Raw genomic sequence first — 14,054 nt, forward strand, 5'->3', positions numbered from 1 at the left:
TGCTTGGCCCCTGTCTCCAGCAGCCAAGCCCAGACAGGGAGCGAGACCTGTCCGACTGCTAGGGAGAGCAGCCAAACGAGCAGGGGAAATGCACAGGGAAAGGACTGAGCCCCCCTTTCCCCCACGCCACAGGTAATGTGGGGTGGGGAGAGCAGGGAGGGTTGGATAGGGGTGGGGGAGGCCCAGGGGGGCGGTCAGTGGGTGGGGAGCAGGGGAGATTGGATAGGGGCAGGGGTCCCAGGGGGATGGTTGGGGCAGAGAGCGGGGTGTTTGGATTGGATACAGGGGGCAGTCAGGGGTGGGGAGTGGGGGGGTGTTGGATGGGGGTGGGAGTTCTGGGAGGCTGGAATGGAGGCAGGGGCCAGGCCACCCCTCGCTGTTTTGGGAGGCATAGCCTCCCCCAGCCTTCCCTACCCAGTCCTCCATACAATTTCTGTACCCAATGTGGCCCTAGGACCAAAAAGTTTGCCCACCCCTGGCTCAGACAAACAAGTTTGGTTACAATTTGCAGGAGATAATGCGGCCCACGTCTTGTTTACAATGTCACCTGAAAGTGAGAACAAGCATTTGTGTGGCACTGTGTAGCCGGCATTGCAAGATATTTACGTGCCAAATGCACTAAAGATTCATATGTCCCTTCATGCTTCAACCACCATTCCAGAATACATGCGTCCATGCTGGTGATGGGTTCTGCTTGATAATGATCCAAAGCAGAGCAGACCGACGCATGTTCATTTTCATCATCTGAGTCAGATGGCACCAGCAGAAGGCTGATTTTCTTTTTTGGTGGTTCGGGTTCTGTAGTTTCTGCATGGGAGTGTTGCTCTTTTAAGACTTCTGATAGCATTCTCCACACATAATCCCCCTCAGATTTTGTAAGGCACTTCAGATTCTTAAATCTTGGGTTGAGTGCTGTGTCTATGCTTAGAAATCTCACATTGGTACCTTCTTTGCTTTTTGTCAAATTTGCTGTGAAAGTGTTCTTAAAAATGAACATGTGCTGGGTCAGCATCCGAGACTGCTATAACATGAAATATATGGCAGAATGCGGGTAAAACAGAACAGGAGGCATACAATTCTTCCCCAAGAAGTTCAGTCACAAATTTAATTAATGCATTTTGTCAAGGTTCCTTCCCCACTCTGAACTCTCGGGCACAGATGTGGGGACCTGCATGAAAGACCCCCTAAGTTTATTCTTACCAGCTTAGGTTAAAAACTTCCCCAAGGTACAAACTGTTTTACCTTTTGTCCTTGAACCTTTATGCTGCCACCACCAAAGTGTCTAACAAAAATAACAGGGGAAGTGCCCACTTGGAAATGTCTCCCCCCCTCCTCAAATATCCCCCCAAGCACTTCACCCCCTTTCCTGGGGAAGGCTTGATAAAAATCCTCACCAATTTGCATAGGTGAACACAGACCCAAACCCTTGGATCTTAAGAACAATGAAAAAGCAATCAGGTTCTTAAAAGAAGAATTGTAATTAAAGAAAAGATAAAAGAATCACCTCTGTAAAATCAGGGTGATAAATACCTTACAGGGTAATCAGATTCAAAACATAGAGAATCCCTCTAGGCAAAACCTTAAGTTACAAAAAGATACAAAAACAGGAATATATATTCCCTCCAGCACAGCTTATTTTATCAGCCATTTAAGCAAAACAGAATCTAACGCATATCTAACTAGATTGCTTACTAACTCTTTACAGGAGTTCTGACCTGCATTCCTGCTCTGGTCCCAGCAAAAGCATCACTCAGACAGAGAGAGGACCCTTTGTTTCTCCCTCCACCCTCCAGCTTTGAAAGTATCTTGTCTCCTCACTCGTCATTTTGGTCAGGTGCCAGCAAGGTTATCCTAGCTTCTTAACCCTTTACAGGTGAAAAGATTTTTCCTCTGGCCAGGAGGGATTTAAAGGTGTTTACCCTTCCCTTTATATTTATGACAGCATTATTTTTTTAACGAGCATCATCAGCATGGAAGCATGTCCTCTGGAATGGTGGCGGAAGCATGAAGGGACATATGAATGTTTAGCATATCTGGCATGTAAATACCTTGCAACGCCGGCTACAAAAGTGCCAGGCAAATGCCTGTTCTCAGTTTCAGGTGACACTGTAAATAAGAAGAAGGCAGCAGTATCTCCTGTGAATGTAAGCAAACTTGTTTGTCTTAGGAATTGGCTAAGAACAAGAAGTAGGACTGAGTAGACCTGTAGGCACTAAAGTTTTACATTGTTTTGTTTTTCAGTAACAAAAAAAAATCTACATTTGTAAATTGCACTTTCACAATAAAGAGATTGCAAGACAGTACTTATGAGGTGAATTGAAAAATACTACTTTTGTTTATCATTTTTACAGTGCAAATACTTCTAATAAAAATAATATAAAGTGAGCACTGTACACTTTGTATTCTGAATTGTAATAGAAATCAATACATTTTAAAATGTAGAAAAAATCCAAAAATATTTAATAAATTTCAGTTGGTATTCTATTGTTTAACAGTGCAATTAATCGCTATTAATTTTTTAATCACAATTAATTTTTTGAGTTAATCGTGTGAGTTAACTGTGATTAATCGATAACCCTAGTTAGAATGGACTGCAAGGGTCATCCAGCCTAATCCCCTGCCAAGATGCAGGATTTGTTGTGTTTAAACCATCCCAGATAGATGGGTATCCAGCCTCCCTTTGAAAACCTCCAGTGAAGGAGCTTCCACAACCCCCCTAGATATCTGTTCCATTGTCCTAGTGTTCTTACAGTTAGGAAGTTTTTCCTGAGATTTGATTTAAATCTACGATGCTGTAGTTTGATGCATTGCCTCTTGCCCTGCCCTCTGTGGCAAGAGAGAACAAATTCTCTCCACCTTTTTTATGGCAGCCATTCAAGTATATGAACACCGCTATAATGTCCTTCCTCCTTAATCTCCTTTATTTCCAAACTAAACATACCCAGGTCCTTCAGTCTTTGCATTCCATCCCTTTGTTCATCTTTGTCATTTGTCCCGGGACCCTTTCCAGTTTCTCTACATTCTATGCAGAGGTGACCCCAACTGGACACAGTATTCCAGCTGAGGCCTAACCAGCCCTGAGTAGAGTGGGACTATCACCTCCCGTGACTTGCATCCTATGTCTCTGTTAATGTAACCTAAAATTGCATTTGCTTTTTTTGCGACAACATTGCATTGCTGCCTCATGGTGAGGTTGTGATCCACTAGAACTCTCAGATCGTTCTCGCTGCCAAGCCAATTGTCCACCACTCTGTATTTGTGCGTTAGGGAAGTGTAACACCTTACATTTGTCTGTTAATTTCATTTTATTGGCTATAGTCCAGTTCTCCAGTTTATCAAGGTCCCTCTGAATTTTAGCTCTAACCTCCAAAGTGTTTGCTTACCCTCCCCCTAGTTTTGTGTCATTTACAACCTTGATCAGTATGCTCTCTATTCCTATATCCAAATAATTAATAAAGATGATAAACAACACCGGCCCCTGAATAGATCCCTGTGGACCCCACTTGAGATTTCCCTCCAATCTGATATCATTTGATTAATGGCTACTCTTTTGTTTGTGGTTATTTAATCAATTATGTATCCACTTAACAGTAGTTCCACCAGACCTGCATATCTCCTGCTAACTTATCAGAATGTTATGTGGGACTGTGTCAAAAACCTGGCTGAAGTCCAGGAATATTATGTCCACTGTATTCTCCCTATCCACCAAACCAATTGCCCTGTCAAAGAAGGGATCAAGCTGATTTGGCATGATTTGTTCTTAGTAAAGCCATGCTGGCTGCTAGTGATCACCCCTTCATCCTCCAGGTATTAGCAAATTGAATGTTTTACACATTGCTTTAGTAGCTTCCCAGGCTGACTGGTCTATGCTTCCCTGGATCCTCCCTTTTCCCCCTCTTAAAGATGTCCACTGTGTTAGCCTTTCTCCAGTCTTCCGGGACCTCTCCTCTCATCCATGCATTTGTAAATATTATTGCCAGTGGTTCCGAGATTTCTTCAGCTAATTCCTTCAGTACCCGCGGGTGAATAGTGTCTGGCCCTGCTGATTTCAATTCATTCAAATTGGTCCGAAGATCTCTGATGTGTTCTTTATTTATCACTATCTAAACCTTTTTCCCTTTATTGTCGGTTGTAACTTTGCGAGGTGTCCAGTCACGTTATTTTTTGTGGGAAGACTGAAGGAAAGTAAACACTGAGCTGCGCTGCCTTCCTATCAGTTATTACAAGCTCAACTTTTCCATTGAGCAGTGGACTCTCACTCTTCCTGGAGCTACTTAACTTCATTGCAAAAAATGTAATAAAACAAGCCATGTTCATTGTGTTGCTACTCGCAAACTCAAAAGGTTCCAGAATGTTTTAAATCAACTAATAAACTAACAAATTGCCTGCTGTCTTAGTTGGGTTATAGATAGAAACTGTAGCCAAATATCTCAGCTAGTATATTGTAAATATACTGTATCTTCTGTAAATAAGTTTGGAAAAGTGTTGTATTAAAACTATTGACCATTTTACTAATCCTCAAATTAAATGTTTTATGATTGTGATCTGTGACTGAAAACCCATGCAACTCTCAAATATCATGAACCTGTGGCAGGTTCCAGGCAGGTTCTGTGCGGAACATCTAAAGCAAACCTGGTTTATGATTATGTAATATAGAAATGTTTTGTTGTGTTATAATTTTTTTGGCTTTTATTTTAAAATACTTTGCTAACTGTTCTATACCCGTACACCCAGTGACAAAGATGCAATATGACCCCATAAGTCAAGAGAATATATTTTATAAAACTCAGTTTTGATCTGTAATGTAAAGGCTGGTAAATGAATTAGGTGGCCATAGGATTCCAAATATGAGTGGGTGTTTGGGATAAGCTAATTCCCTGGAGCTTGCGTGGAGTCATGGGGGCTGAGCTTTGCGTAGCAGCTTTCCAGTACTGAAGTCTTATGCCGGACTAAGCTAACAGTCAGGCTGAACTAGCTGCAGAACAGGTTAGAGACTGGTTTTAGATGTATTAATATTTTGCCTCTTTCTCCCCTGACCCACATTTCCATGCATTTTTCTGGCCTCAGAGCCGGGAGGGAGCAGGCTGTGTGGGCAGCCCAGGCTAGGAGTGAGTGTGCTGGGGAGAGAGGGGCTGGACATATGCACATTTCCTCTATCCATCCTGCAGATTTGTTCTGATGCAGCCTGTTCCATGGACCCAACCATGCTGGGGAACTCCCTTTCTCCTTCTGTGCACCCCATAGAAGTGGCCGGAGAGAACAACTCGGTTATTAATCAATAAAGATTGATTATCAATCTTGCTTCCCTGGGTACTGCTGATCATAGAATATCAGGGTTGGAAGGGACCTCAGGAGGTCATCTAGTCCAACTCCCTGCTCAAAGCAAGACCAATCACCAATTTTTGCTCCAGGTCCCTAACTGGTCCCCTCAACGATTGAACTCACAACCCTGGGTTTAGCAGGCCAATGCTCAAACCACTGAGCTATCCCCCAGTGTGTCAATAGCACCCACTACTGCATGAGAAATAAGAGTTGGAGATGGGCTTTCAAGTGCTTTAACACTTAGTGACCAAAGACATCATAACAACCACTAAATAACTATCCCAGATTTAACATGACGTTTTTTGTTCTATCATCGATTATCTGGGGTTTGGAGAGGGTGGAAATCGTGTGTGAAGATTAGAAATTGCTCTAAAATCTACCTAAAACATCTGGGTGGTTATTCTCTATAGTGCATGTTTAGCAGCTTATTTCCAGATCACAGCCCGTCCTTGTACTTCTAAAGACAATTCCAGGATGTTGTTCTCAGTGGGAGGGAAATACCCGTCTGCTTTGCTATTAATGAAATACAAGGCAGTTCAGATTAAAATGATACGCTCCGTGTCTCAGAAACATACTGATCATGTCAATTTAATTGGTTAATGTCACAGGGCTTGTAAGGGTATGTCTACACTACGGAATAAGGTCGAATTTATAGAAGTCGGTTTTTTAGAAATCGGTTTTATATATTCGAGTGTGTGTGTCCCCACAGAAAATGCTCTAAGTGCATTAAGTGCATTAACTCGGCGGAGCGCTTCCACAGTACCGAGGCTAGAGTCGACTTCCGGAGCATTGCACTGTGGGTAGCTATCCCACAGTTCCCGCAGTCTCCGCTGCCCATTGGAATTCTGGGTTGAGATCCCAATGCCTGATGGGGCTAAAACATTGTCGCGGGTGGTTCTGGGTACATATCGTCAGGCCCCCGTTCCCTCCCTCCCTCTGTGAAAGCAAGGGCAGACAATCGTTTCACGCCTTTTTTCCTGAGTTACCTGTGCAGACGCCATACCACGGCAAGCATGGAGCCCGCTCAGGTAACCGTCACCCTATGACTCCTGGGTGCTGGCAGACACGGTATGGCATTGCTACACAGTAGCAGCAACCCCTTGCCTTGTGGTAGCAGACGGTACAGTACGACTGGTAGCTGTCATCGTCATGTCCGAGGTGCTCCTGGCCACGTCGGCTGGGAGCGCCTGGACAGACATGGGCGCAGGGACTAAATTTGGAGTGACTTGACCAGGTCATTCTCTTTAGTCCTGCAGTCAGTCCTATTGAACCGTCTTATGGTGAGCGGGCAGGCGATACGGACTGCTAGCAGTCGTACTGTACCATCTTCTGCCAGGCAGGCAGGAGATGAGGATTGCTAGCAGTCGTACTGTACCATCTTCTGCCAGGCAGGCAAGAGATGAGGATGGCTAGCAGTCGTACTGTACCATCTTCTGCCGAGCAGCCATGAGATGTGGATGGCATGCAGTCCTTCTGCACCGTCTGCTGCCAGCCAAAGATGTAAAAGATAGATGGAGTGGATCAAAACAAGAAATAGACCAGATTTGATCTGTATTCATTTGCTTCCCCACCTCCCCCGTCTAGGGGACTCATTCTTCTAGGTCACACTGCAGTCACTCACAGAGAAGGTGCAGCGAGATAAATCTAGCCATGTATCAATCAGAGGCCAGGCTAACCTCCTTGTTCCAATAAGAACGATAACTTAGGTGCACCATTTCCTATTGGAACCCTCCGTGAAGTCCTGCCTGAAATACTCCTTGATGTAAAGACACCCCCTTTGTTGATTTTAGCTCCCTGAAGCCAACCCTGTAAGCCGTGTCGTCAGTCGCCCCTCCCTCCGTCAGAGCAACAGCAGACAATCGTTCCGCGACTTTTTTCTGTGCGGACGCCATACCAAGGCAAGCATGGAGGCCGCTCAGCTCACTTTGGCAATTAGGAGCACATTAAAGACCACACGCATTATCCAGCAGTATATGCAGCACCGGAACCTGGCAAAGCAATACCGGGCGAGGAGGCGACGTCAGCGCGGTCACGTGAGTGATCAGGACATGGACACAGATTTCTCTGAAAGCATGGGCCCTGACAATGCATGCATCATGGTGCTAATGGGGCAGGTTCATGCTGTGGAATGCCGATTCTGGGCTTGGGAAACAAGCACAGACTGGTGGGACCACATAGTGTTGCAGGTCTGGGACGATTCCCAGTGGCTGCGAAACTTTCGCATGCGTAAGGGCACTTTCATGGAACTTTGTGACTTGCTTTCCCCTGCCCTGAGGCGCATGAATACCAAGATGAGAGCAGCCCTCACAGTTGAGAAGCAAGTGGCAATAGCCCTGTGGAAGCTTGCAACGCCAGACAGCTACCGGTCAGTTGGGAATCAATTTGGAGTGGGCAAATCTACTGTGGGGGCTGCTGTGATGCAAGTAGCCCACGCAATCAAAGATCTGCTGATATCAAGGGTAGTGACCCTGGGAAATGTGCAGGTCATAGTGGATGGCTTTGCTGCAATGGGATTCCCTAACTGTGGTGGGGCCATAGACGGAACCCATATCCCTATCTTGGCACCGGAGCACCAAGCCGCCGAGTACATAAACCACAAGGGGTACTTTTCGATAGTGCTGCAAGCTCTGGTGGATCACAAGGGATGTTTCACCAACATCAACGTGGGATGGCCGGGAAAGGTGCATGATGCTCGCATCTTCAGGAACTCTGGTCTGTTTCAAAAGCTGCAGGAAGGGACTTTATTCCCAGACCACAAAATAACTGTTGGGGATGTTGAAATGCCTATAGTTATCCTTGGGGACCCAGCCTACCCCTTAATGCCATGGCTCATGAAGCCGTACACAGGCAGCCTGGAGAGTAGTCAGAAGCTGTTCAACTACAGGCTGAGCAAGTGCAGAATGGTGGTAGAGTGTGCATTTGGACGTTTAAAGGCGCGCTGGCGCAGTTTACTGACTTGCTTAGACCTCAGCGAAACCAATATTCCCACTGTTATTACTGCTTGCTGTGTGCTCCACAATATCTGTGAGAGTAAGGGGGAGACGTTTATGGCGGGGTGGGAGGTTGAGGCAAATCGCCTAGCTGCTGGTTACGCGCAGCCAGACACCAGGGCGGTTAGAAGAGCACAGGAGGGCGCGGTACGCATCAGAGAAGCTTTGAAAACCAGTTTCATGACTGGCCAGGCTACGGTGTGAAAGTTCTGTTTGTTTCTCCTTGATGAAACCCCTTGCCCCTTGGTTCACTCTACTTCCCTGTAAGCTAACCACCCTCCCCTCCTCCCTTCAATCACCGCTTGCAGAGGCAATAAAGTCATTGTTGCTTCACATTCATGCATTCTTTATTCATTCATCACACAAATAGGGGGATGACTACCAAGGTAGCCCAGGAGGGGTGGTGGAGGAGGGAAGGAAAATGCCACACAGCACTTTAAGCACAGCACTTTAAAAGTTTACAACTTTAAAATTTATTGAATGCCAGCCTTCTTTTTTTTGGGCAATCCTCTGTGGTGGAGTGGCTGATTGGCCGGAGGCCCCCTCACCGCGTTCTTGGTCGTCTGGGTGTTGAGGCTATGGAACTTGGGGAGGAAGGCGGTTGGTTACAGAGGGGCTGCAGTGGCAGTCTGTGCTCCAGTTGCCTTTGCTGCAGCTCAGCCATACACTGGAGCATACTGGTTTGGTCCTGCAGCAGCCTCAGCATTGAATCCTGCCTCCTCTCATCATGCTGCCGCCACATTTGAGCTTCAGCCCTGTCTTCAGCCTGCCACTTACTCTCTTCAGCCCGCCACTTACTCTCTTCAGCCCGCCACCTCTCCTCCCGGTCATTTTGTGCTTTCCTGCACTCTGACATTATTTGCCTCCACGCATTTGTCTGTGCTCTGTCAGTGTGGGAGGACAGCATGAGCTCAGAGAACATTTCATCGCGAGTGCGTTTTTTTTTCTTTCTAAGCTTCACTAGCCTCTGGGAAGGAGAAGATCCTGTGATCATTGAAACACATGCAGCTGGTGGAGAAAAAAAAAGGGACAGCGGTATTTAAAAAGACACATTTTATAAAACAGTGGCTACACTCTTTCAGGGTAAACCTTGCTGTTAACATTACATACATAGCACATGTGCTTTCGTTACAAGGTCGCATTTTACCTCCCCCCACCGCGTGACTACCCCCTCAACCTTCCCCCCTCCCTGTGGCTAACAGCAGGGAACATTTCTGTTCAGCCACAGGCAAACAGCCCAGCAGGAACGGGCACCTCTGAGTGTCCCCTGAAGAAAAGCACCCTATTTCAACCAGGTGACCATGATGTTATCTCACTCTCCTGAGGATAACACAGAGAGATAAAGAACGGATGTTGTTTAAATGCCAGCAAACATACACTGCAATGCTTTGTTCTACAATGATTCCCGAGTACGTGCTACTGGCCTGGAGTGGTAAAGTGTCCTACCATGGAGGACACAATAAGGCTGCCCTCCCCAGAAACCTTTTGCAAAGGCTTTGGAAGTACATCCAGGAGAGCCACGAATGCCAGGGCAAATTAATCATTAAACATGCTTGCTTTTAAACCATGTATAGTATTTTAAAAGGTACACTCACCGGAGGTCCCTTCTCTGCCTGCCGGGTCTAAGAGGCAGCTTTGGGTGGGTTCGGGGGGGACTGGCTCCAGGTCCAGGGTGAGAAACAGTTCCTGGCTGTCGGGAAAACCGGTTTCTCCACTTGCTTGCTGTGAGCTATCATCTTCTTCGTCCCCATAACCTGCTTCTGCGTTGCCTCCATCTCCATTGAAGGAGTCAAACAACACAGCTGGGGTAGTGGTGGCTGAACCCCCTAAAACGGCATGCAGCTCATCATAGAAGCGGCATGTTTGGGGCTCTGACCCGGAGCGGCCGTTCACCTCTCTGGTTTTCTGGTAGGCTTGCCTCAGCTCCTTAAGTTTCCCACGGCACTGCTTCGGGTCTCTGTTATGGCCTCTGTCCTTCATGCCCTGGGAGATTTTGACAAAGGTTTTGGCATTTTGAAAACTGGAACGGAGTTCTGATAGCACAGATTCCTCTCCCCATACAGCGATCAGATTCCGTACCTCCCGTTCGGTCCATGCTGGAGCTCTTTTGCGATTCTGGGACTCCATCATGGTCACCTCTGCTGATGAGCTCTGCATGGTCACCTGCAGCTTGCCACGCTGGCCAAACAGGAAATGAGATGCAAAAGTTCGTGGTTCTTTTCCTGTCTACCTGGCCAGTGCATCTGAGTTGAGAGTGCTGTCCAGAGCGGTCACAATGGAGCACTCTGGGATAGCTCCCGGAGGCCAATACCGTTGAATTGTATCCACAGTACCCCAAATTCGACCCAGCAAGGCCGATTTAAGCACTAATCCACTTGTCAGGGGTGGAGTAAGGAAATCGATTTTAAGAGCCCTTTAAGTCGAAAAAAAGAGCTTCATTGTGTGGACGGGTGCAGGTTTACACCGATTTAATGCTGCTAAATTCGACCTAAAGTCCTAGTGTAGACCAGGGCTTATTCTCCAACAGAGGCGGAGAATCTTATTCTCTCATAAGAGAAAGTCCATTATTAAATAGATCTAGTGTATACCTGGCAATAGGGTTATCTGAGAGGAAGGATGGCCCAGGGGCTGGGCACTGAGCTGGGTTCAAGTCCCCTCTCTGCCACAGACTTGTGTGACCTGCAGCAGGTCACTTATCCTCTCTGTCTCAGTTCCCTACCTCCGAAAAGGGCCCAGACTTGAGGTGGCTGGTAGTGTTGGTATTAAAGGCAGGGAACTGACAGAAATCCACTAGGTGCTGGAAACAGGAGGTGAGGAACAGGGTTCTGCATGCTGTGGTTGGGCTTGTTTTGCCATGGCACAAATGTTTAAATATTAAACAGAAATCCATCTGTTTCCCTCTATCCGCACAAAGAAACTAAACATGTGAAAAAAGCTTTCACAACTGGCATTTGTCAAACGTTTCCAAGATCCAATCCTTCCCTGAAAAAATACCATTCAGCCAGATCTGGTACACTAATTGAGGAAACCAGATGTGAGCAGCAAATTCCCACGGTAACAGATCAGAACAGCAGCTCCTCTTAACATTAGCTATTGAACTGATCTATTATGGTGGCCTTATGTGATGATCACGAACTAAACCAGATCTAACAGTGTCAGATTTGGGGACTTTATGCAAACATAATCCGATGAGGTACAGTATGGACATTTGCCAGTCCACATGATGAATCAGTATACATCTATATTTCATGAAAAAAACTTTGTATTAGAGACACAGTAATGCAGCCTCATCCCCCAACACACACGCGGAGAATAATATAAACCTACAGTTCAACAATTGCATTGCTTCAGTTTTGAAAATAATCTCTTATCGACATACAGATTAAATAGATCAATTAATTCCGTTTCAAAGACACAATTTAACATTGAAAACCGGCATATGGCTATCGCTCAGAAAAGCACTCTATTTCAACCAGGTGACCATGAATTATATCTCACTCTCCTGAGGATAACACAGAGAGATAAAGAACGGATGTTGTTTGAATGCCAGCAAACATACACTGCAATGCTTTGTTCTACAATGATTCCCGAGTACGTGTTACTGGCCTGGAGTGGTAAAGTGTCCTACCATGAAGGACGCAATAAGGCTGCCCTCCCCAGAAACCTTTTGCAAAGGCTTTAGGACTACATCTAGGAGAACCGCGAATGCCAGGGCAAAGTAATCCTTTCACATGCTTGCTTTTAAACCATGTATAGTATTTTAAAAGGTACACTCACCAGAGGTCCCTTCTCTGCCTGCTGGGTCCAGGAGGCAGCCTTGGGTGGGTTCGGGGGGTACTGGCTCCAGGTCCAGGGTGAGAAACAGTTCCTGGCTGTCGGGAAAACCGGTTTCTCCGCTTGCTTGCTGTGAGCTATCTACAACCTCATCATCATCATCATCTTCTTCGTCCCCAAAACCTGCTTCTGTATTGCCTCCATCTCCATTGAAGGAGTCAAACAACACGGCTCGGGTAGTGGTGGCTGAACCCCCTAAAATGGCATGCAGCTCATCATAGAAGTGGCATGTTTGGGGCTCTGACCCAGAGCGGCCGTTCGCCTCTCTGGTTTTCTGGTAGGCTTGTCTCAGCTCCTTCAGTTTCATGCGGCACTGCTTCGGGTCCCTGTTATGGCCTGTGTCCTTCATGCCCTGGGAGATTTTGACAAAGGTTTTGGCATTTCGAAAACTGGAACAGAGTTCTGATAGCACGGATTCCTCTCCCCAAACAGCGATCAGATCCCATACCTCCCGTTCGGTCCATACTGGAGCTCTTTTGCGATTCTGGGACTCCATCATGGTCACCTGTGCTGATGAGCTCTGCATGGTCACCTGCAGCTTGCCACGCTGGCCAAACAGGAAATGAGATGCAAAAGTTCGCGGTTCTTTTCCTGTCTACCTGGCCAGTGCATCTGAGTTGAGAGTGCTGTCCAGAGCGGTCATAATGGAGCACTCTGGGATAGCTCCCGGAGGCCAATACCATCGAATTGTGTCCACAGTACCCCAAATTCGAGCCGGCAACGTCGATTTAAGCGCTAATCCACTTGTCGGGGTGGAGTAAGGAAATCGATTTTAAGAGCCCTTTAAGTCGAAATAAAGGGCTTCATTGTGTGGACAGGTGCAGGTTTACATCGATTTAACGCTGCTAAATTCGACCTAAAGTCCTAGTGTAGACCAGGGCTTAGTCTCAGGAGGCGTGTGTGTGGGGGGTACTTGGAGCTCTGGTGGGCAGCGGGTCAGAAGGGGTGGGTTGGGGCAGGGCCTAGGGTGATCAGATGTCCTGATTTTATAGGGACAGTCCTGATATTTGGGGCTTTTTAAAATATGGGCTTCTATTACCCCCCCACCCCACCCCTGTCTGGATTTTTCACACTTCTATCTGGTCACCCTAGCGGGGCCTCAGGCAGAAGGGGAGGCTAACCTCCCTAAAGGGGGTGTGTCATGCCATGCGCTGCCCATGTCTATCCAATTGTATGGTGTTCTACCAGGGGACATAGCTCAATACATTCTAACATAACTAGATGAGAAAGGGTGTGCTGTGCCCTCTACTGATAAAGCAGCAGTTTAGTAACAGGCAGAAAGATATTTGTCTCTGATCCCTGGGTCCTCTCTCTTCCATCCTTTGTTCCCGCAATGGCCACTCTGCTCAGCCCCTTGTACTCTCACTGGCCAGAACTGACTTACTTCCAACTTGGAGTAGCCCTCCCGGTCACCAGTTGCTAGGGTACCCAATCTCCAGGCACAGGGTCCCAGCTGCTAGGTTAGGTCAAATCTGATCCTCTGCAACAACAAACACGCTCTCCTACCACCACATTAACAATGCAGCACACAGTAGTCTTGCAAACCATTAAGAAAATCCCCCTGCTTTGTCACATCTCTCACCCCTTCGCATCTGAACTGAGCAGGGTCACTTCAGGTGGAAGTTCAGGTGCCCCTTTCCATAACAGCGCATCAGCTATAACATTTGAACTCCCATTAACACAAACCGTCTCCATATCATAATCCTGGAGGATTGGACACCATCTCAGCAGCTTGGCATTAGCCATGTCAGAGGAGAGTGGCCTGCATACACAGTAACACACCACTGATATCGATACAGCTGCAGCTTTTTAAGAGCCCACACCATGGCCAGACATACTTTCTCTATGACTGCATAGTTCTGCTCCTGGGGAAGCAGTTTCTTGCTTAGCTCCATGATAAAGTGATGA

At 46.7% G+C, this 14,054-nt stretch overlaps 2 protein-coding genes across 3 annotated transcripts in view; one reads left to right on the plus strand and one right to left on the minus strand.

Moving 5' to 3' along the window:
* LOC140917585 (hepatic and glial cell adhesion molecule) overlaps positions 1-14,054 on the plus strand; it is a 41,185-nt gene that overhangs the window by 20,369 nt on the left and 6,762 nt on the right. Inside the window, exon 7 of one of the 2 annotated variants that reach the window (XM_073360718.2) lies at positions 7,113-7,453. The exons of the other annotated variant lie outside the window; for it this stretch is intronic. Within the exon in view, the coding sequence (XP_073216819.1) occupies positions 7,113-7,120 (8 nt within the window). The 3' untranslated portion in view covers positions 7,121-7,453. Of the gene's footprint in view, positions 1-7,112; positions 7,454-14,054 lie in introns of those variants that run through there. 2 annotated transcript variants of the gene reach the window in all.
* Positions 1-14,054, minus strand: part of LOC140917584 (cell adhesion molecule CEACAM15) — a 63,640-nt gene that overhangs the window by 7,029 nt on the left and 42,557 nt on the right. The gene's annotated exons all lie outside the window — the stretch shown is intronic.

The sequence above is a fragment of the Lepidochelys kempii genome, chromosome 9 (genome assembly GCF_965140285.1).
Source record: "Lepidochelys kempii isolate rLepKem1 chromosome 9, rLepKem1.hap1, whole genome shotgun sequence".
Taxonomy (NCBI): Eukaryota; Metazoa; Chordata; order Testudines; family Cheloniidae; genus Lepidochelys; species Lepidochelys kempii.